This window comes from Daphnia pulex, chromosome 1 (genome assembly GCF_021134715.1).
Source record: "Daphnia pulex isolate KAP4 chromosome 1, ASM2113471v1".
Classification (NCBI taxonomy): domain Eukaryota; kingdom Metazoa; phylum Arthropoda; class Branchiopoda; order Diplostraca; family Daphniidae; genus Daphnia; species Daphnia pulex.
The window spans coordinates 3,847,394-3,872,157 of record NC_060017.1 but is presented as its reverse complement, the minus strand read 5'-3'; the positions used below and the strand labels follow the sequence as shown (position 1 = coordinate 3,872,157).

General features: G+C 42.5%; 2 protein-coding genes across 2 annotated transcripts; one reads left to right on the top strand and one right to left on the bottom strand.

The window, feature by feature from the left end:
• The first annotated feature begins 32 nt into the window (after window positions 1-32).
• LOC124195375 (homeobox protein engrailed-1-like) lies at window positions 33-9,768 on the top strand. Its single transcript, XM_046589782.1, has 4 exons — window positions 33-1,330; window positions 1,667-1,838; window positions 6,826-6,831; window positions 9,032-9,768. The coding sequence occupies exons 1-4, from the start codon at window positions 302-304 to the stop codon at window positions 9,370-9,372; spliced, it is 1,548 nt and encodes a 515-aa protein (XP_046445738.1). The 5' UTR covers window positions 33-301; the 3' UTR covers window positions 9,373-9,768.
• Window positions 9,769-15,570: 5,802 nt separating this feature from the next.
• LOC124195447 (homeobox protein engrailed-2-A-like) lies at window positions 15,571-22,278 on the bottom strand. The gene is made up of 2 exons (XM_046589896.1): window positions 21,153-22,278; window positions 15,571-16,611 (listed from the first exon to the last, which is right to left on the bottom strand). Exons 1-2 carry the CDS (start codon window positions 22,078-22,080, stop codon window positions 16,241-16,243), a joined length of 1,299 nt encoding a protein of 432 aa, XP_046445852.1. The 5' UTR covers window positions 22,081-22,278; the 3' UTR covers window positions 15,571-16,240.
• Window positions 22,279-24,764: the final 2,486 nt, after the last annotated feature.

Below are 24,764 nucleotides of genomic sequence, written 5' to 3'. Positions count from 1 at the left end.
TCGTCTATTCTTTGGTGAAACCTGGCCCTTGGTAAGCGGTTGGTTCATCCGATCGGCAGTCTCTTGCCATGATCCAAACAGATTCGTAACTAGCTGTTAACGGTTCTGATGGACGCCACGACCGCCGATACGTCATTATTCAGTGTTCATTCTTCCGCTTCCCAGTGGCCATCTCGGTTGTTGTAGCTGCTACAAACCTAGTATAGTTATCGAGTTTGCATGTTTTATTTTATTTTATCTCCCGTTTTGATTTAACGTACCCAAGTTTGAACGTGAATTGCAAATCGTAAGAAAGGACATCATGGCCGATGAAAGCCCAGTGATTCGCCATCATAGTTTGAGGCACTATAAGAGCGGTGGCAATGCAATCAGTGATCATCAATCGGATAACCTGGTGTCAGACGAAGAGTTAAGTGTCGGCGGAACTACGCCTCCGCCACCGGATCAGCAATCGGGTGACGAATTCCCATCGCCGGAAAGTCTCAAAGACGAGCACCGCGACCTCAATGGGATTTCCGAGGACGACAAAGACTCGGTGGCGTCGGCTACCAACATCATCAAATTCTCCATTGACAATATCCTCAATCCGGAATTCGGAAATCGGATGAATCCGGTCGAGTCGGCAGCCGCGGTGGCCTTTCACACGCACCATCACCAGCTGATTCAGCAGCAGCAGCAGATGAGTTCCTCGGCCAGTGCCACTACCACCGGCAGTTTCTTGGGAGCCTTTCATCAGTTGCCATTTCTGGCTGCCGCCCGCCAAATGATTCTGGCTGCCACGGCCGCAGCCGGCTCATCCATCGACTACCACCAACAGCAACTGGCCGCGGCCCATCACGCTTCTGTGGCCCAAGCCATCACGCATCCGCACCCACTCAACACGATGCTGCTGGCTCACCAAGCCCAGCAGCAGCATCATCATCACCTTCCGACTACCCTCAATCTAGTCGAAAACTGCACGGACAAATATCTCGGTGGAAATGTTAGCGGCAAGAGCTGGCCTCATCAGCCAACGCCGTCTGGCGGTGGTGGTGCGCTCACCGGAAGATCGACGTCTCATCCTCTGAGCGCTTTGACGTCGGCAACCATCGCCGCCAGCGCCAAGGTCAAAACTCAGCAAGTGAACAAGGTGCACCACCACCAACCGGCCGGAAGCAAAGCTATCGATCTGAGTGTTCGCAATTCCGCCTCGCCGCCGGATCCCGTCCACCGACTCACGGCCGGAAATCTCACGGCGGCTGAGAAACAGTCAGCTTCTCAAGAGAGCCCGTCACTTCATTCGAACAGCACCGACGATAACTCTTCTGCTAGTCCTGTCCGATCTGTTTCCGTAAGTCCGCGCTATCCTTTTTTGATTTGATCGCACTTCTTATGTAATAATGGTTATCATTTGCATCGCCCTTTGGTGTAACGCAAATCTAAGCACGATTATGCATGCAGTACACAATCCTGCTGTGTTTGAATCCGTCTCTACGAATTGATCAATTCAATTTCTTCGTCGTATAGCCTTTATAGGCCATGACAAGTGAAAAGTGGCAAGTAGAATAGTAGCTGTGTATAATTTAGATTGTAGATAGTTTGGAATATTCGATTAAAATGGTATTTTTTATTTGTTCGTGTCAAATCTAATCGGTTTGCCATTTTTTTGGAACGTATATATCATCAGGTTGGCGGATCGATTTGTTCCGTCGGCAACAACGAACTTGTTTCCGGTGGCGGATCGAGCGCGGGAAGTGCCAATCAACAGCAAACATCGTCGGGGGGCAGCGGCGGCGACAAGGAAACTCTCTGGCCGGCTTGGGTTTACTGCACACGCTATTCCGACCGCCCGTCTTCCGGTAAACGATTTATTCGATCGTTTTGACTATAGTTTTATTATACATAAGTAATAAAATACGGTTAAGTTGTCCACCTTTTTTTTAACTTAAAAAAAAATGGGGGATGTATTAGAATTTTAGATGGAACTTATTATTTTTAAAGTGAAATCCCGGTGAAGTAATCAAAAGAAATAAGCATGCGCGCAGTATTCCTTGTTATAAATGACAAGAGGTAACTTATTTGAAAAGTGGTTTTATGAAATATGTTGCGATCCGGCGGATCCGCTCTCCAGCACCCTAAAAGGCGGTTACATCACTTTGATGGTTGCAATCATTTAGAAAGAATACCGTCGAGATGGAATCATGAACAATCAAAAGTTTTGGACAGTTCTTTCTGCATTTTATAGTCGACATCATCGCTCGAAATCGCGCATGCCCCTATCGGCTTAATTTAATCCTTTTTGACTTCTATCTTGAAACTCCGCTTTCTTTATTAGCCTCCGTTATTTTTTGGCATTCTGTTATTTTGATTGAATATAAATTTTAAGACTTGATCAGTTTGATTACGTGCTTGGAAACTATATAGGCCTAGATGTTTCGGGTCGTTGATCAGCGAATTTCAATGCGACAATAGGGTTATCTCATTTTTCTAATGATCGCTCATCTGATGGATATGATAAGAATCGCTTACAAGCGGGTACGGTGTCAGGTATAATTATTTTTTCTGGCTCACAGCCGAAGCGTGGCACTATTTCTATTTGTACGCCTTGAGAGGTGAGAGACTCGACATGCGCGACATGACTCAAATAATGACGCATAGCCTTGCTTGCCTCTCCAGGGAAAGTTGGTGGCAGTGTGTCCCATTGTTCCAGGCCCAAAGTTCTTCCACAAAATATGACAACATGATTAAATCTACCAGCACCCTCAAAGGCTCAAAGAGATGAGGGGGGAACAGCTCGGGTTCGGTTACATGTGAACGTATAGCCCCACGACATGCGCTGGTGCAACATGTTTGGATGTATAGCGTATATATAGTTGTGTCACATGTCTATATACATGAAGTAAGAACACTATCCTTCAGAATATAGGTCTGCTCTGGGCTAGGGAATATATATATATAGCGTGTTAAGATCGACCTTTTTTTTCTTTTTTAAAAAAAGGGCTCTCATTCATTCAACTCGTGTTGCCTCACTTTGTCCACGTCAAACTTTTTCTCTCTCCTTTCCATTTTTCTCGGGCGCCAGCGCCTTTTTGGCCTCAAAGATTTTCATTCAATTTCAATGGACGAACCTGGACAAGGTAACACGTAACGTATATTTTGATGAAAGACTTGAATTATTGCTCGCAGCTGCTGTCGCGGGCTTTCTTACGAATTTCTTCAAAATATTGTGCCACTACAAGTGTCTAGAAAACTGGGAAAAGTTTAAAAAAAGGACGGCCCATCCAATGACTTTTTTTTTTTTTCAAAGGCAAACTATTATGTTACGCATACAAGAAAAAAGGTTAAGTTGAATGTCTTTATTATTGCAGCGCGTATTTGTATGGGATATTACGATGGCGCGACTTTTGAATTTCGTTGATGTCGACCGGGAATGGCTGTGCTCGTTATACAACGACGTCTGATGTTTTATAGTGTAGCCTATATGTATGTCACTTGTTGTTGTACTGTACAACGATTCATCCTGTCTTTTGTTGAAATGATGAGATAGTCAAGTGTCACATAACAATTACGAGGAATATGTGGAGGCTGGAGGTGGACTTGGTATCTTGGTGGTCCTTTTTTCCCCAATCATCTGTCATTTCTCTCTCGCGTTACAACTTAATAGCGCCACCCAAGCGCAAACGTAATAACAGATCTAGCTTTGAAATATGTCTAGTAATTGTAACAAGCAAGGATGATAAATGCCTGATGCGTTACTAAAGCATTTGCGAGCCCACGGATTATTGAATCGGATTTGTGAGGTTTGAAAAAAATCGAAGATCATTCTAAATAGCTGCAGCTAGACAATTGAAAAAGACAAGCAATACAGAATTAATTAATGATAGTCACGTGTGGTGGTATGTGTGTGGGGGAGGGAATCATAAAAGCTGTTAAGTGATAAAAAGTTGGAGAAAAAAAAAATCATGCTCACAAGCGTCCATTTAGTAATGATGATCTGGTCCCAGGTGTTACCGGTTTTACAATTCATGAAGCGACTTCTCTCAGAGATGACAAAGCGTTTATTATGGGGCATTAGAGAGACGTGTAGCCCGGAGAGAGGAACGTGCTATGTAGACTATGACGAACGGAAAGAGGGTGGCCAAAAATTGGGAAGTGTGGGGCCTTATAGAAAATAAACCGACAAAGACTTGTCGGTGCTGGCATTCTGCTAAAGCTCAGCTCGCTGTGTAGAGAGACTAGCCCGAACTCCCGTGTCGCTTATCCAATTAAATACTCAACACGCTCCACGCATTTCCAAACGAACGGAAAACCAAAAAAATGTATTTATACATCAGTTGATTGGCAAGGCAAATGCAACAACAATTATGCAACAGGGCTCCATATCTCGATTGCGCCAATAGACCACCAGCTTCGCATCATTCAACAACGCCACAAAGTGTTTTCTTTTAAAACACGCCAAATTCGGAATAACCGTTGACAAATACCATAACTGAAAATGGTTCACACAAAAATAATTATTTAATAAAAATATATTCGGGGAAAATTTCTTTTAAAAATAAGTTTGCTATATAACGAAAATACGCCACGTCATGACTGTGATTGAAATACCCATAAACTATTTGGTCGATTATCTCATTTGGCACGGCAAACAATTTTCAACTAACCTGTTCAATTTTTCCTTTACAAAAATTAGAAATGATCAAACTTTCAATTCACCTTTCTCTTTATTTGGGACCGTGAAGGTTAATGGGATAAAAAAAAATTAAATAAAACATGTTTTTAATAAATAGTCTTTTCCCTATAAATTTTGTACACAAAAAATTTTCAATTAGGGAACAACATGTTCTTGATTATTTTACAGTAATTACAGTCAAATTCCGACAGCTTTCTTGACTGGTGGTCCTTTTTCTGTGTAGATTTTCCTCGTGTTTTAAAATCAACATTTCACCACAAATTTCAGCTTTTCAGTTGCTCAAGTCCAAGGTTGAGTGACTTCATTCGAAATGGCTCCGAAATTCTGAATGAGAACCGGAAACCGTTTGACCAAACCTGATGCTAAGACAACACAATATCGTGATAAGGCCGGAATAAAAACGAGGCTCAAATTGCCCCCCCCCCCAACCCTTGATGAATTAATGTGCATGGAGGCATGAAGTTTACTGGGGCTACCTTGGTGGTGGGCCTTTTGTGCACGGTAGACTATTACAGAGTCCAGGACAAAAGCTCTCAGCTTGAAGTTCCTATTATTGACCATTTTCTATGTGTTGAATAAAAAGTAGTAAGAACTTTGGTCGTTTTATTAGAGATTAATATACACAGGGACCACTGTGCGCGTGCGTAGGCTCTTAATGAGACCATCAGATGATTTGCTTCACAAATTTAATTCTTTTGACTCTCCCACTTTTATTCGGTGAGTGATTACCGTGGCTATACTATTTGTCGGGACCTCCCACTCTTCACCCAACTGCTCTCACGTTGACACAAAGAGCTAGTTGTTTAGATGTAATTCACGCTCGACGGAGCACGTATTTTTGTGTCTGTGCTGGAGTTTCCTATATCTGCTCAGCTGCTGCATGTAGCCTATAGCCCAGCCAGCCAAGCCGTCGGCCGGTATATATATATACACTATAGTTTCATTTGCATGCCATTTACTATTTAGACGGCACTGTCACGCTGTTGTATGGCAAACGGCCACTGTACACTCTTGTGGTGACACCGATGCGGTAGGTCCTCCTTTGTTGGCTGCAAATAACGCAACAGCTATCGGGCCACACTTCGTGGGACTGGGAATTAAACTGACAATTGAATACAAACACTATTCAAACACTACCAAAACTGCCCTAGGTTATATACAATAGATTCAAATAACCTTCAGGCAGTTATTCAATTACAATTTGCTTTCTTTCTGCTGTTACTCAAAAATCCCGCGCCGCATTTCTAATCATTCCATTTTCCTGATTATTACTTTTAGCGTGAAAATTCACAAGGCAATGTTCGCAGAATTAGCCTCGCCGTACACTGTAATTTACTTTAATTTTAATAAAAAATTACGAGTAAGTTTTTCTTATTATCTTTGCTGATACATAGTCATGTGGCAAGCTTTTTTTCGTTGCGTTCATGGATATTTGAATTGCGTAATAAAATTACGAGCGCTGGAGAATTCTGGATGAAATCAAATAAATTCGGCACGACGATAGTCACATGTAGCGAGACCAACCTCATACACATAAATAGAGATGTATAAAAATAGTTTTGAGAATGCTGGTACCGCTTGATGAATAGCTTGGCGTCCAACAGAGGAAAGATGTCAAATAGCAAGAAATGAAGCTGGCAGCAGAGAAGGAACCAAAAAGAATTTATACAAGTTCCTTGTTTCCCGACACTCTCTACTCTCCTTTTGAGATCACATCAGCAAGTGAACCGTTGTCGAGACATCCATCTTGCCTCCTTTACAGTTGATACGTGTACTCTATGCCCGCGTCCATCGCAGGGGGTAGGTGAAAGATTTTTCTTTCACACAAAACAAATAATAAGGGAAAAAATAAAAATAAAAAACAAACAAAATACCGGGAAAGCGGCATGACTTTTTCATTTGAACGTCAATCTTTTCACATTGTCAAAAAAACGCTCAGAATTATTTTACTGATTCGGGAAAAATGTATTCGGTTTGACAATGGCTAGAATATGTAAACCTTAAAATGCCCAATCATGTTCAAAATAGTAGATAATCTCCCGGATAGTGTTACAAAGAGCGCCGATATTCTTAACTTATATTGCCCATATGTTACGTCTGAAATGTATGTGAATGAAAAACTAACATCTTGTCTTTTTTTCTCTCGATTTCAGGAAGAAGTAAGTGATTTTCAGTTCATCCGATTCCTCATAATTAAGATCCTCAAAACCCAAAGAGCCCAAACCTTGCAGGTAAAAAAAACAAAACAGTAGAGATATTAATTTTTCCCGACGGCGACATCTGAATTGGAAGAAAAAGGAGAAACAAAAATCGGAAAACATCTAAAAACATTCGACTGCGCAACTTTATATTATTTGGTGTGGAAGAATGCTAAACGAAATTTTCCTGGGAATTCCCAATAGTTTTTCCTTTTAGTATTTATTCGGGGAATAATTCAGTTTACATGAAAAAGGAAAAAAAAAAAAAAAAAAAAATAAGCGGTCGAGCCGGCCCCCAGTGGTGCGGTAACGTCACTTTGTCATGTTCCCCGTGGCGTTGGGCCCCGCGTGGCGGCCACGGCGCCCACGACGCTGTCACCTGTAATTGTGAAGTTGTATAGCTGTTCCCCTCTTCTTCTTCTTCTTTTTCCTTTGCTTTTCCTAGATACCATTCTTTTTTTTCTTCTTTTTCTCTTCGACTTATTTGATTGTGCACCACCGTCACTGCTGTGCACCAGTTGGGTGGTCTTCCACCACTTCTTCTCCATATTTAGTTATTCGGCTCTGTGCACATAGAACAAGACCAGGTTCAATTTAGCCATTTCCTCTCTCTCTCTCCGGTTATTCGTCTAATAGCTACAAAGCAGATTTTTCCTTTTACACTTCGAGGAATCCATTTGAGTTTTTGAATCTTTCCCAATTTTGCAGCGTCATCAATTAGTGCCACGGGGGCATTTTACCAGCGGTTATATAGTTTGTACAGAAAATAAGAGTGTAATATGTTTCAACGTACGCTCATACGGCCGACGGAAGGGTGGGGGGGGGGGGCATATAATTTAGACAAATCAATTTGCATTCAAAACTTATTTTAGAACTAGATTTTAGCAAAGGGAATATCAGCAATCCAATTTGCTTTCGGTAACTGTTTATAGGCTGTTCTAAATTCTTATTGGAAGTTGCAAACCGGCCCATAATGTCGGGCTTGTTGCTATCGGATATTCAGGCCTATAAGAAAAACAAAAGCTTATCTAGATAAAAAAGGTACACAGCAGTTTTAATGGCCAGCACATATATGACTTTGTTTGTGCGTGTGTGGCCTTGAGAACGAGAACGCTTGGGCAACGGGATATGAAAAAAAGTAATTCGAGTTCGTTAAGGCAGTCGTGATAAAGTTATTACAGGCGAAGAGGAAATGGCTCTGTAATTAGAGAGAGAGAGATTGGGTCATTACACATACGGGAGAGATTAAACAACCAGAAGGACGCTAACAGCGGGGGATTCGATATCAAAGTCCCATTACATTCTCCAACGAATTCATTAGCCCTGAGTTTATCATTTCGCCTAGAGATCCAATAAAGCTGTATAATACGCCACACTAACAGAAATTGAGTCCTTCCGTTCCACCAAACTAGATCGAGTATAAATCAGCATCTCGGGCGCAGAAGCAGCACATGCTCACGAGTAAGCGCACGAGAAAAAGGATCTAACGATTTGGATTCAAAATGATCTCCCGTCGAGTTTTCCCGCTGTCGCCTTGTCGCGTGAACCAGCATTAGACAGCGGAACACTACCATTGCGAAACTGATTATAACTCTATTATGATAAAAGAAAAAAAAAACAAATCGTGTAATCTGATGATCAAATCAGACATGGCCATCAACACGAGGCTATTTTCAAAGTCATTACAGATTACCATTTATTAGGAGCTGAAATTACCTGCTAAAATCAATCGATTATTTTTTAGAAGAACTTTTTTGGCATTCGTTTATCCTTATCTCTTCAGGATAACATACGTATATTAAATAAACGTATTATTAAACAATAAAAGATAAGATATCAATTAAAAGGGTATTATGGATCCCTCGTCAATAAAGTGATAGAATTAGTGGAGTTTTCACAAGAATGTTAACGCTTTTAGACGCTACAATGATGGTTGGGAAAAATCTAAAAAGGAAAAGAAAAAAAAAAGAAGTTTTCCAGCAATAACTAGCTGCCAAACTGAAGCAGTGAAGCTAATATATATGGCGGAGTGACATGCTCATATAACACGGAATCCTTTTCAATTTCCCCCCTTTCCGCGTGTATAAAATATATCGTCCCCAATTGGTCACGGTGCGACTGCGATGAAGAATTGGTCGAATAAATTTCTGCTATGAAATAGGTCCTAGGGCACGTCGGATACGGACAAAGAAGGACCGCAAGGCTGAGGAAAAACGCCCACGGACGGCCTTCACCTCGGAGCAATTGGCCCGGTTAAAAAGCGAGTTCACGGAGAACCGCTACTTGACGGAGAAGCGCCGCCAAGATCTGGCGCGCGAGCTGCAACTGCACGAGAATCAAATCAAAATTTGGTTCCAAAATAAAAGGGCCAAAATCAAAAAGGCCTCCGGACAAAAGAACCCGCTGGCGCTCCAGCTCATGGCTCAGGGCCTCTACAATCACTCGACAATGGCGATGGACGAAGACGAAGACGACGACGACGAGATGATGCAACAAGAATAATCATTTGAATTAAAAGTGAGCCACTGCGCGTTTTGACACTTGTTTGAAAAAAAAAATTAAAATAAAAAAAGTCACGCAAGTCAAGATGATTATTATCTACCATGCCATTGAGATGTTTGATCGATAATTCAATATCTACAAAACGCTGGAGGCCATCTCACCTCTCGCCGTAAACGAGCGAAAGAATGTTGCTGGCTGTAAAAGAAACGACTGATGACGGTCATCAATAATCATTAGCACATGCAACAACTTATATGTTTCTGTTTTGGTTGTTTTTGTATTTTTCTTTTTAATTTGTCGTGGCACGTTTATGTGTTTGTGTAAATTATGTGTATATTTTGATTTCACTATAGAAGAACCGCAATAAAAACTGAAAACCAAATGATGTATCACTTACACATGTGTGTTGGTAAATATGTGGTCGTAATTAACGTGATATGCGGATGCTCTGTCGCAACGCCGGAGGTCCTCCTTGTTATGCGCTTTCGGGTAGAGCCTAAATAGAAAGAGAAAATAACCTAAAAGGGTGTGATGTGCTGGGGACCAGCCTGGCATGAGCTAAGATCGGAATGAAGCCCAGCCATAATACCCTTGCGAGTCCCTGACATCTGTCACACACTCTCAGTGTTAAATGCCACTCTTCTCCGGAGATCTCCACAGTGGAAAAGCGCCGGCATTTTTTCACGCATACCGCGCGCGGCTGCAAATATCTTTGAGGACATCTGAACGTTTAACGTGTCTCTTTTTCTCTAAGTAGCTATACAGGCGACTAGGGAGCCGTCGTTAATCATTAGACAAGTCATTATGACTATAAGGAGGGAGTGTCGTTGATCTCCCCATCATTTTGTCATTTTCTAATTTAACTTCTTTGCGCATTTAGTAAATTGAAATTGCTGTTCACGGAATAAGGACGCCTGCGATAATTATCCTGTTCCAAATTCCTCTTGCTTCTTGATTCTATTTGTGTAATTGATGGGTGCTACAGCAGTTCGAATTCGTGTCTAAATTCCGGTCGTGTTTCAGTAAACTGAAACAGCTTTAAATATTTCATTCAACAAAAGCCAATTAACGTTTCCTCTAGCTTTGCGTCTTTGTGTCTGTTTGTATTTCACCAATGTTCTTCAATTTGTAGGGTAACATGTCGTACTGTTAGGAATGAATAATGAGACACCGATCATTCTGCTGGCAACCCTCCGAAAATGAGCCGCCGCTTTTTTCCCTTTTACATTTTCTTCCCGAATCCGAGATATACTCGTCGCTCCGTGCGCCCTGGCACTGATCGCTACGTTAGCAGCCGCTGAGACGGATCGGTTTTGTGTTGCCCTACACGTTTTCACTACAATCACATATCTATGCGCTGCTGTGTCTGCTGTGTCTCTACGTGTCACACGAGACCGTTCGTTAATTAGATGCTTCTTCTTCTTCGTGGGTAGTATAGCGCAGCGACGCCTCATGTGTCTCTCTCATCCAACGAGATTTGAGATGTTTGTGTTCACTGCTCCTATATTTAGAAAGGCCAGGATTCAAATCAGGATGCAGCAATAGCTTTAATTGCGTCAACCATTTTGAGAGCTTCAAAGATAAAGCTTTTGAAGTAATAATTGCCAGAAGTGATGGTTAAAATGTTGCCTGAATAACACGGAATATCTTTTTTTCTGAAAAAAGTTAAGACGGCTGATGATGCGTGGCGAACCGACACATTCCAGGGAAATATTCGCAGGACACGGCAAGGACGAAAAGAATATATCTAGAGAGAGACTCTGGCGACTAAATTGGTTGGAAAATAATAGACCGAAAAGCAAGCGACTTTGTTTAAGGATGACTTGGCTAGTGGTGTATAGTAAGGTAATACTTTGAGCGCCAGACGTGATGGAGGTATGCCAACATCTCTCACAGGAGGGTCCCCCCACGCCCTCCTTCTTCCTGTCAAAGCTCATTAGCACCCAGCAGAAGATTTTCTATGAATAGCAGGCGGCATATGAGGTGGGGGGGAGAGAGAAGGGAAGTGATTCCGGATCATTTCGTGTCAGGAATTGCTTTGCTTCCGCCATCACTGTTGGAAATGTATCTACAGCAACAGACAGCACACATCGCAGAGTTCGTCGAATCATTTAACGAATTACATCCATCGTCTAACAAAATAGAATGGTTGCTACCCAAAATTTTAAAAGTACTCGAATGATTGAAGAGAAATGTCTGAGCCAAAATATTACGACTTTTTCAAAATCTCCGAGAATGATTGTTGTTTTCAAAATTGAAAGTGACAAAAGTGTTCAAAATCTCAACAAATAAACAAGGCAATTTGAATTCCCTTATCACACAGATCGAAAAGGTGATGCTGCATTCTGAACTAATCTCTCATGTCTGGAATGAATTCATGAATGAAATAAGGGAGTGAATCCGAGTGGAAACCGGGATGTGTACACAGATATCTCGCGCAAGAGTTGATAGATCATGCCCTCATGTTGTTCTATTCCGTCAAGTGAGGGGGGGCCGCACACATCGCGAGAATACGATGTGACAGCGGCTCGCGCTCTGATCCGCTGGAATGCGGAGAGCGGGGCAGCAGCAGTCAGCCAGACCTGCGGGCCGAGTGCCGGGCCGAGCGGCGCACAGAGGGCGCTCGCCCGGGTGCGCGCTGCTCGTGTACAAATAGGAAAATTTAAAATTTAAAATAAAAATCAAAGAGAGAGAGGCGAGAAACAACGACAGGGTGACGGAGACGATGGAGTGCGTCACGTCAAAACAGATCAGATCCACTACCGCCGAAGCTCAAAGCGCCATTTTTTAAAAAATGCATTCCTCTCTACTTATGTTATGTCAAAAGTATAAACAGCAACACAAAACCCAAAAGGCGCAGCAATTTCAGGAGGAATTTTGACGAGTTTTTCTTTTTTTCTCAACTTGGTCGATTGAGTATCGAATTGGGATGGAGGCAACCATCCAGCGATGATGGCCATGGGAGGGATATAGAGATACCTATACTCTTTTGGATATTTAATGCGCTCGATGAAACACCGGGCCGATCGCAGGGTGGAGAGAGAACAAAAAAATCTGTAATGCAACACTAAATGATTTGAAAGGATCTGCTGGATATGTGAATTTGTTGTTTGTTTAAAAATAAAAAAAATATGTAAGCCTCTTTGATTGCTGTGCTCACGGATTCTTCGAGACCCCCGTAAAACTGCGCGTATAAACTAATAATGTTTTTGGCTGGTCTTTTGCTTTATCGGTTCATCGCATCTCTACATAGCCACACACATAAAAAATAGGAAATTATGGATTCGACTAGGACCGGAAAAACTGTTTCTTTTGAGCGTCTAATTTCCCGAAGATGTTCCTCCGTGGAAAAAAAAATCGGAATTAAAAATAGTGTCGCGAACTGCTGGGATTCTTCCACGTAACGTATCAAGGCTATACAGGTGAGACTTTTAAATCGAGAAAGAAACAAAAAGTTGAAGTAGACTGAGCAAAACAAGAAAAGAATGGAAAAAGGAGCCGGTATTTTTATTTTGTATTATTTTTAGTACTCCTTTTCTTCATGAAGTCTAAGAAGAGAGGTGCTGGGGGTTGCGGTAGGAGTGGGAAGAGGGGCTGAGAGGGAGACACTTGGGTGACAGTACGGAGAGAAGGTAGGAGGAGAGTTGGTGGTTTCGGTGGTCGGTAGAGAGATGGAGGCCTGTGGTAAGCGTGAGAGTCAGCCGACCGTGAGGACCACCTTGGAAGTTTCACCACTTTCTTGTCATCTGGGCTATGGGTTGCCCGCGACTCACACTGAGACGGAGCCCACCCTCCCCCTCCCATCTCCCTTTTATTTGACACCCTTCTTTTCTTTCCTTTCTATTTCAAAACTGTAGGCACTGCACGGTGTCCTCCCTGATATTTGTCTAGTCGGACTAGTCCTTTTTTTTCTTCTTCTTCTTCTTTAAAGCATGAAGAATAAAAGGGTAGAATCCCCCAGTTTAGACCTCCATCGCGGACCTGCTGCTTCAGCATTTGATGGGAAAATACTTGGACAATTCCTGAGAACACCAGAAATCAACTTTGAGAAACTCCTACCTTGTTGTTTTTCCCCGTTTGATGGAGGAGACAAATATGTATAGAGAGAGGCAATTTTCAGAGTGTTTATCATGGGAGTAAATGGGTTTTGCAAATATAGAAGATACTAATTGGAAGTGAATACAATCAAGCCCCAATTATTCCTGTGTAATAATATTCTTTATTCAGCGCAACAGTCGTTGTATTCGTTCGAGGTAATTTTTTAAATGCTGCAAACCCAAAGACGTTTATACAACATATGCTAAATAATCAAGGACATGACACAAATTTAAAAAATTCTATTTTGATCAATTAATTAGCTATAGTAATAAGAAACCGCACCCCATTGCCGAGGGATATAACATTTCAATTTAATGATACGATTTTAATTGCTGCATTAAACGTTCAATAAATGTATACAGATATAAAGTAATGCAGAGATCGCAATTGTTGGTCAACCGATTATTAGCAGCCATAGAAATTCGAGGGGGTCTGCTGTTTAAGGGCACGTTTCTTTGGACTCAGGGTTAAATGGTTAATGATGGACGAAGATAAACCTTGAGAGATAAACTCTTCCCAAAAGTATATAGTACACGAGGTACCAAAAAAAGAAAGAATGAGGGCTGGACTCTGGAATGCAATAAGCGATTTATGAAAGGCAATTTGTGTGTGAATTCTCCCCTTGCTGGTGTGTTTGCTGGGCAGGCCCAATAAAAGTGCACCAGACAAATTTTCGGCCAGCCAAGGCTCTGCGCTGCTGAACCATAGTGGAATGTCTCGGGAACAATTTGGGCACACTACCAGCACCGCTGCCTCATTGTAGCCGAAGGGACTATATATATGCGCACACTTTATGGGTTGAAAAACATTTTTATTTTTTCAAACTTCCCATGGTTTTTTTTTCTATCTTCTGTGCGACTGCGTATTCTTACAGGCCATCATAAATCAACACATCACTTTGACCGCTTGGACGCTATACGTCAAGACTCTATAGGGCCGTTGATGCTGCTGGATGATATGACCACCCTGGTTGCTGCGAGGGGTATACGAAACCAATACGAAACGATTTTGACCACATGCGCTTTGAATTATGAACGTCTTTTTAATTTCTCCTGGCGGAACAATAAATCCGGTAAAATAAATGTCGAGCGAAAATTCTAATTATTCAATTATCTTAATTAAGAATAAATATGGTACCTGGACTGATGGATGGGATTTGCATATCATGGCCGATCGCACAAGTCGCATAATTCTTGATGCAAGAGAACTTGTACGAGCTGTTTGATTTGAAAGGGTGAAATTCAATTGGGCCTGTGAGTCTGTGACAAGAGGTCACATGCCAAATTTGTTTGGACACATCTCTTTTCTCTGTGTATAGATCTTGTATAGAGAAAAAACCTGGCCATTTAGAGCTAGCTAGCCAGCAGCCTGGCCATTGTATGTCCCTGTGACAGATATGTTTTGGGGCAAACATGTCAGCTACGCTTGGACGCCTCAACGAAAAACCCCCATGTCAAAACCATTCTCGCCCTCCCCGGTCTCCACCTCTTTCTTGTCTACCCTGCTGCAGGTTTGCAGAGTCAAGAATTTATTTTTATTTTTCTTTTTTTTTTCAAGAGGGACCCTAAAGTCCTAAAGCAACACGACCGATACTTGATCCTAATCGATTAGCTACGGCGGCGACCTACGCGACTAGAAAAAGCGCGTTAATCGCCCACCCGCTTTTCTGAACGTCTCTACGACATTCCAGTCAAACAAAGTCCATAGGTAGAGAGATGTACAGAACCGAAGCGGATTCTTTTGTCCTCTGTATAGCTATACAGTAATGCCTCTGATTCTTTGGCTGAAACCTATATAGTATTTTCTATTCCATCGAATACTAGCGGATACGGGATCTGTGGGAGAGTATAGAGCACGGCAACGCCGGATAGGTTCACATTCGGCTATATCTCACACTTGAAATTAAATTTTAATTCGCCACACTATCATTTTTATGTTTTATTTTTAATTTTTTAATCGACATTTAATTGTCGCATTTTCTACGGTATAAGAGTGGGTGGTCACCAGGCCGTCGAACTTCTCGATTTAATTTTAGTTGTCTCTCTGCTGCTGCTGCTAAACAGTTTATAAAATTCAATCAAAACCAAACAAATCTATGTGTAGCGAGTAATGAAGATTTTATTCACAGATATACAGCACTGCATGTGGTAAGTATGAAATGTAACACAATGGAAACAAATAATAATGATTACAGAGGAATACAACGCGACACGATAATAATATTGCGACCTTTCAAAAATCCACAGTTGCTCGAAACACGATAGGAATCAATAGATGAGATTTGATATTATAAAGTAATGTTTGCAACGTATAATTGAATGAAAAGAGAGTGAATTTCAACTGGGCATGTCATATTATATGCGATCATAGATAATAGGGCTTTGTTATGTTGTCTAGTATGTATATATACTATTTCGTCTACAGTCAGCAGATGTCAACTGAAAAACTGAACCATTATGGCACGACAGCTAAACCAAAAAACAAACAAACAAACATTTAAATACTGCTTTGAAAAGTCAGGGGGGCTTATTCTTCGGGAACCTCGAGCGAAATCAACTGCTCTGTATGGAACCGCAATCGAAGTAGCGTAGAAGAGTCTAAGAAGGTGATGAGAGAGAGTCGAGCCATTCAAATAACAAATTGGCTGAAATCTTCTTTGGCGAATTGAACGAGTGAATCGTGTAGACGTTTGTTTTGATTGAAGAATGACCCACGAGCACAGCACGAGCGTGCATATTTATACTTGCATAGGCTGCTGGCTGCTGCTTATTTATTCACTGTGCTGTTCCCTCTGCTGTTGCTGGTGCTGCTGATGGGAGGCGTAGAACGCTTCGTCTTCCTCCTCCTCGCCGACTGGGACAGTCGAGTGATTGTAGAGACCCTGAGCCATGAGCTGGAGCGCCAGGGGATTCTTCTGGCCGGTGGTTTTCTTGATTTTGGCCCGCTTGTTCTGGAACCAGATCTTGATCTGGTTCTCGTGCAATTGCAATTCGTTGGCCAGCTCTTGGCGTCGCTTCTCGTTCAGGTAACGATTCTCCGTGAACTCGTTTTTGAGACGGGCTAATTGCTCCGACGTGAAAGCCGTCCGCGGGCGCTTCTCCTCGGCGTTCCGGTCTTTTTTGGTGCGTCGCAATCGCGGACCTGGAGAAATAATCAAAAATCAAAAAAGAATATAATTAATAATCTCTTCTAATTTAGGGTCTGATTTTTCAGCTTATCGTAAATACTATAGTTACACTTATAAGTGGTAAAATAGCCCAGAGCGTTATTGTACCTATCGATCAAATTTGAATAATCGATTAAGACCACCCGTTGGTACCGTATAAGCCAAACATCGTCTTGTGATTCGCCCACACTTGTAGCTCTCCCTAACCTTGCGCAACCCAAACCTCAGAGGTTTGTGATTGATCTGAAGGAAATCGAACCAACCGAAAGAGATCGGATTGCAAAAACATTTAAAAAAAAAAGGCTACAGAACTATGCGAAGAATGCACAGGTTCTTATTCTTGCGGGGTATGATACGACTTTGGAGTTTGTTATTGATTTACAAGATGGATTTGATATTAAGAAGCCTAGACTAAATATTGGTTGTGTGCCATATAGCTGTCAATCACCCTCCCTCCATCTTCTTAAGTTTCATTCGAAATAGGATCTCATTCCAGGCAGTCGATTTCTGGAAATTCTTTCGCTTACTAATTCTAATTCCGACTAAATGTTGACTTTTCAAGCTCGGAGTCACGCGATACACTCACACTTCGTGGAATGGCAGATGGTAAGATATTGATCGAGCTATTTCTATAGAAATAAATGGCAGATGAATTTTATATCATCTTGTATCAGTGTGACGGAATTAGTCGAATGTAATTTGGATAAAATAGCGCTAAAAACAAATGCGCTGTTGAGTCCTCGGGGGTCAAAATAAAAATGCTCGGTGTGTTTCCTATTTGCCTTCACGGAGAGAAAGGGAAGCCAAAATTGAGTATCTATTCTTTTATTTCTTCCTTTTCGAAAATGACTGCCGGCTTATATACCAGCGTGCCTGCCTGGTTCAGAGAGAATAATAACGTGGAAGATTGAGTCGAAATGCCCAGATAAGAAAATTATAGAGGCGGATGACAGTGGGCCATTATCGCTGTCTTTGAAGGGAGTCATGATATGATTGCTTCATCTAGCCTCTCAGTGGAAGTTACGCGCACGGTTTACAATTGTTTGAGCAACAGGACCCTCAGATAGAAGAAGGAAAAAAAGGCACACAGAGGATGAAGATGGATGCCATTGTCCATTGGGTTCATAAATGCAGCAGAAGCAACAGATATTTCAAAAGATTCAGATTGTCTGTGGCTGCTGGGTATAATCGACGCAGCCTAGGGTAAACTATGGCAAGGTTATATCTACATACGTACGTACAATACAGACCACCCAAACACTGATGCTTGTACCTATACATCGAAAGTCGAAACTGAATGTTTTTTTTTTTTAGTTAAACAATTTCACGATTGAAATCTCATTCGATTCAATACGGTCGAGTTCGACCTAATAATAATCTTGTTATTGCGTCAACCAAATTAATTTTCTTTCCGCTTCAAAACCCAAATAAGCAAATCATAATTTCAATCGAATATAGTAATACAGAACTGTTATGGGACTGTCCTGCCAAATTTCAAATGGTGGTTGATGTATAATAAAGACGGCTGTATTATATATAACGCACGCCCGTCTATAGAGCTCTGGCAAACCACACGCAGGTTGCACGCAAACCCTCCTTGGCTGTCATGTACAAATAACCTTAATCACTGTCTAGTTTGATGGTACACGCTCTTTTGGTTTTCTTTTCTTTCTTTCTCTTATGCACGTACTTGATCCCCCCTCCACCCCCTGTACTGCCTGTACATATCTTTCGTGTAGACCGTGTTATTCTCGTTCCTCGGCGAGCTTCTATAACTACACATATACTTAATCCATCAAAGTGAGAGCTCGAGGCGACTAGTTGAGTTCGCTTCCTCCTCGCTCTTTTCCCGAGTGAATTGTTTCTCGTGGGTTCGGCTCTTCCGCTAAACAGCTTTTTTACGAAATAAAAAGTATTTCGTCAACTAATTCATTATTACTCACGTTTGGGTGGAATTACGAAATCGAAATATTTTCAGGCGCGTGATATTTCGCTGGCGGAAATATGTGGGAGACGGTTATATAACAAGGACATTCTCTTGGCTATAAGAGAAATAATAAGGGGATTGTAAAATTCAAAAAGGAAGAAATAAGAAATAAGAAATAAGAAGAAAAAAGAGAAATAGAATTTGAAAAGAAAAAAGGATGAAGCAATCTTCTAGCCAGTTGAACCTCCATGGCGAGTCGCAGGTCTCGCCCGGGTGGTCGCTATCTTTGGATGCCTTTTTTTCTCTCTCTCTCTTCGTCTCAAAGCGCGTCGACTCCCTTTAACTTGACGCACACACAACACACACACACATACAAACACACGCGCGCGCACAAAAATGTAAATAAATATACATACAACGAAGCAGCTAGAGAGAGAGAGAGAAATAAAAGCCTAAAAGTTATATCTTCTTCACGTCTCTTTTTTTCCGAGCTCAGTGTGTTGTGTCTCTCTTATTCAATCACTGAAATGGTCACTGATAAGCTCTCTTCTTTTCTTTCCCCTTCACTCTCTATCTCTCCTTCTTCTCTCTCTCCTTCTCTTCAGCACACTTTTTATGGCCTCGGCTGTCCCGTTTTTTCTCCCTCCTTTTGAACATGGCCAACGCGCCAGCTTCAACAGACATATGAGAGATAACCATCAGCGTTTGAAAAAAAGGAAGGAAGAAAAAAAAAAGGTCAACGCCAATTGAGTTCGCACGGTAGAGAGACGAGAGAGAGCCGACCAACAACAACAGAAAGGGACATTCGTGTCATGCATCCTTTTGTGTATTGTCTAATAAACTCACATTTTTGGCATTTCCGTGTAAGCTTGTCAAATTGAGTTGATTTCGGATCCGCTGGTTCTTTTTCTTTTCTTTAAGAGTTGGGCGATTCAAACCAAAAATTACGCAAGCGAATTGTTTATACGTGTGTCAGCTATTGTTTTCGTCTACAACTTCTCCCCCCCCCGCTTATCGATATGATCACACTTTTATTGCTTGCTTGGCGAATTTTGCTTGTATTTTCGCTGTCTAGCTCAAAGTCAAAAGCCCCGGACATTTCGTCTGAAGGCGCGTATTTTGAAAATAATAAAAATCATAATAAATAAATACGTCTATTTAGTTGCTATACATTTCGTTGGTGGTTCAGATATGGCACCGCACACACTTCCATGTATAGGGCAGTGGTAACTGTGGGTCGGTCGCGTTGCCGTCGTGCGACGTGTGCTCGCCCATGCGTTCACATATTAAGAGTCCTTATCACTGGCGACCAGACCAACCTAGAAACCAGTGAAACAGCAATGACCTCTTGTTCGTCCTTTCTTTCCTTTTCTCTCGCCCAGACTCAGCCACCCTTCCCCGCTTTATTTTATTTTCCCTTTTTGAAAAAATACTGCGTTTAAATGTGTCTACTCTCTTTATACGCCGGACGGCCAGTAGTGCATGCTGGACTGGTGTGGGGTCACCAGCCAGCCAAACACAAAAAGGATTCGAGCATAGCAGGAGTTCCCTGACGCCTTTTTGAAATAGAGAGTACTATATAAAGACGTTGAGGACTTGATCAGAAAGACTTGTTTGTCTGCTGTCTCTGGCGTATCTGCTGTTGTTGTGTGTGTGTTCCACCACCACCACAGCAGATCCATAGGCGCAATGACTGTCGCCCGATGTGAAATAACCGTAAATCACGACAATTGCCCACACACGCCTCTCCTAATACACAGCAGTATATAACTATAACTATATCCTTTATGTTACACACGGCACTGGACGAGACGGCTGTTCCTTTTTTTTGTGTGATTTTATTTACCGTATGTGCTGGGCAGTATCAGCTTCGAACACACTAAATTTCGCTGCTGCCTTACACTGCTGTGTATATACCACGCGTAAAACAAGATACATCAATTGTCGTTACTAAATGAAAACGAAATACGTCTGACCGTCTAATATAACTGGACAGAGGCCAAAACCAAACTATAAATGAAAAACAAAATTCCAATAAACAACTTCCCCCCTCCCCGAGCTGTTAATTAATTTCATTATCGATCACGCTCAAGGCAACTCGAATAATTTGCCGAATAAATTGTTTTATAGAAATAGTATTCGTCTAGCGATGTCTATTATAAATAAGCGCAAACAATTTGTGATGTAGCAGTTCTGATCTGAGCCCAAGTCGCCCATGGGTACCATAGCAGCCTGCAGCAGCCAGGCAGTAAATATAGAAAAATATACCTGTGGCTCGAGAATGATATACAAGTCATAAAGAAATGGGAAAAAATCCTCATGGGATGAAATCTCTCACAGTAAAAAACCTGACCAACGTCTCATTTGAGACAGTGCATAAAAATCTGCCATTAAGCGCAAGTTTCTAAATTTCCTATACACCGGGCTATAAATGAATTAGCGAAATTCTGAAATGGGTTCCCAACAAATCTTGTCAGCTATAGATTTAAATTAAACAGGAATATTCTAGGCCTAAATGCCAAACTATTTCATATCGCTATATGTAATAAGAACACAATAGTAGACAAATTCAAATCAATGGCGACTTACCAGAGGACGGTCGATCAGAGTAGCGAGTGCAGAAGATCCAAGCGGGCCATTTGGCTGGATCGGTCATTTTGGTAGGATCGGTTGGCAGTTCGGTGGATCCGGTCGACTGTTCGCCATCTTTGCCGTGGCTGCTGCCTTCGCCGGACGAAAACGACGAGGAATCGGTGCAGCTGCTCGTCCGTCCCGACAGATCAGCAGGGTCAGCCTTGATGGAGACGGGCGACGTGATGATTTTCTTGCTCATCTGAGGCGCTGGCGAGACGGAAAGGGACGATTTCACGCGCTTGTTGCCCAGCGAAGACGAAGGGCTGGTGATTCCGGCATTGGAGGCCGTCCTCTTGATGGGCTCTCTGCCCAGTGGTTTCATCTCGACGCTTTCCGGCTGGTCGGCCGTCTCTGCTGGAGTCGAGTCATGGCTGGACGGCTGATTGCGACCGAATTCCGGCTTCAGGATGTTCTCAACGGAAAAGGGCAGAACTCTGGAGACTGGAGACTGGGACGTTGGTGACGATTGCTGCCGGATGCGGTTGAGCGGATGCAGCAGAGGCGGAGGCGCCAGCGGTGGGGCTAGGTGGTGGCCGGCCATTCCAGCGGCGGCAGCGGCGGCCGCAGCGGCCAGCGCCGCGTAAGGATAGGAACCAACGCTGAGGAAGGAGCCCATGAGGCCCAGAGCTGCCGGATGGTGCTGGCTGCTCATGGCGTGATGGTGGTGGTGGTACGGCGAGTAGTGGTAGTTGGACGAGAAACAATTGGGGCCGGACGGCGAGAGAAGAGCGGCCGCCACGGACGGTGAAGCCGAGAAGCGGCCGGACGCCGAATTGGCCGGGCTGTCGGGAGCCGCCGGACCAGGAGTGGAGGCACTGCGCGGGCTGGAGCCTCTGTAGCACTCGGAGAGAAGAAGTTGGTTGTGTTGCGAGACATCTGCCATCTTATTGCTGCTTGAGTCAATTCGCACACAGTAGAATGCAGGATCGAATTGTGCGACAGCACTGCAATCCCCCCCAGAAAAACTTGACAAGTTCCAAACCAATTAGTGCGCCCGCTTGATTGAGATATGTGTGCTTTGGAGCAAGTGTTGTCGACGACTGACGACAGCTCAAGTAGCTGGCGGGGGCTTAAAACCCCCCAGACTTGAGAGCGAGAAACTTCAACGCTGGGGAACCCAAAAGAAAAACAAATGGGCGGTGCTTGACGGAGCTGGTTACCTCCTCCTTTGGGTTCGCCATTGGTCCGACGGCCGCCCAATCCAAAAGAAGGGATGGTTCCCCTCTCTATCGTTCCCTGTTCCCGTCGTCCCCGTCCGGACCCAAAAATTATCTCTTCAGCCTCGTTGACTTCATCACATTGATAACAAGTATATGGGGCCGCTAGAAAAACAGGAAAAAAGAGAATCAAAATCAAGACTTGGAATTCTCTCATCTTTGAGAGAGAGAGAAGAAGCCGTGGGTGGTCTCCCGTGGCTTGGCCGAGCGCATGCGCAGCGCACAACAATCCGAAAAAGAGAACCAAATTCCAAAAATGTGAAACGCAATTTATTGAAGGCAGCTGCTGGCTGACTGTATGGCAGGCAGGGCAGGCAAGGCAACAGCGGCCGGCCAAACTGGTCTTCTCTTCTCGAATTTTGACTCGTTTCATCTTCATTACAGTTCCGGCCTTCCGGGCGATTCCTTTGAATGAAGCAAATGGAATAATCAAACGCCGAGAAGTCAATTATATAAAACCTCATCGCGCTTTCAGCTTTTGACTTTGACAGCCATTGCATCACCTATCGTATATATAGATGTGATAGTCCTGGAACTTGCGCGTCTAAAGTTTTCATTGATTTTCTTATAGAATATTTGATTGTATTTAATTAATTGGCCTGAAAAAATTGATGCAGCGCATCAAAGCAAATTTTGAAATGATAGTTGTTTCCCGTTAAACTGTTTTGTTCTTGATTTGTCCTGATTGAGTTGGAAATCGGTGTCCGATTCGAGAGAACACAAAGATGTCAACACTTTGCAGTCTGCCGATGTATACTATATAATAGGAAATGAAAATGCCATAAAAACAACGTATGCGGGACGCGTTGAAATCGCCCGTGTGCCACACTATATAAGGTAAATGCTGCTGCTGCTGCTACCATACTGGAAAATATCGAAATCATCGTAAATGAAAAAAAAAGCCATAAAAATATAAATATACTTGGTTTCTATACACCGTGAAAGGGATACCGGATGCAGAACACAAACACAAAACACACACACACAATGAAACAATTATCGAAAAGCGTGTTGAGATTTTTCCCGAATGTTTTTCTCTTTTTTTAATTCTTTTTTCTAAATGTCAAAAAGGAAATAATAGTAATAAGAATCAATTTTACTTGGTGTGCTGTGATGACAGAAGTTTTCATTCACGCGGTGATGTTGTATATTCTTTGGCTGCCAACTATTGTGGCAGCTGTTGCGCGTGTGGTATTATAGAAATAATAGTTGAATAGGGACGCAGACGAGAGAAAGAGACTCCTCCTGCGCATCTAGCCAAAGTTCTACATCAGCATTAACTTGTCTCTTTTGATATGATATCCCCTCTTTTAGACTTCTCCCCCCTATAAGGATCGACCTATACGGTGCCGGGCATATGGCATCCGACTCTCTCCGCTTATATCCATAAAATAGTTATATATACATATAGATACACGAATGGTGAATATAGCATATACATCTATATGGAAGAGACTAGACCAAAATATAAGCGAGGGGAGGCGAGGCAGCAGCCAAATCTATTGAAGTGTTGTGACAGACGCTGCTACGATGCGAGGCGGCTATCTATGATGATGATAGTCGTTTTTGAATAGCGCGCGGTTTTTGGGGGTCGAATCTGAGTAAGATCTCTTTTGATTCCCCCAGCTAAATATCTTTTGTGATTGAAATAGTTGCACAACAAACATCATTTCCTTTTGATGTGATATGGCTGCTCATATTTCGGTGGTCTATTATATGTCGTCGGAGCGGCTTCTTTTGGCCTCTTCGTTTATACTCTTTTGAGGACGACACAAATAAAGAAAAAGCCAAATGCTATACTTTGGTGGTCCTAAATGACGTCTCTCACATGTGTGTACACGAGTTGGGCGATTCACAGCGGTGGGTCTCGCCAAACTCGGTCAGCTATATGACATCAACTAACTATATTTCATTCCTGGATATACTTTGACAATTAAATTTGTATTTTCAATTTTTTTTTTTTTTTTTTCAAAATGGTTGGCGAGTATCCGCATACCGATGATGAGTCACATCCCGCAGTCTTTATTTTGCGCGGGCTCTCGACAAATTTCAAATCAGCAAGAACTATATCCATACTATTTATCCCCGAAAGAATCAAATAGCTGCTTGTTGAGTTATGTTGATCAAATCAAAGTCTAAGACAGGGCAATGTAGGCTTGACGAGGTAAAAAGGGAGAAGTTTTCTCTTGTGTACATTTGTTGATTTGTGAGACATCAACAGAGTAGGTAGAGAAAGAGAGAGAGAGAAAAAACAACAGAGATTGGAGACGGTTGGACACGAGCTACTTGGTTATACTCTTAGCAGACAAGGGTGATTATTTAACTGCTGGCCAACTCCATGGGTGGGCAG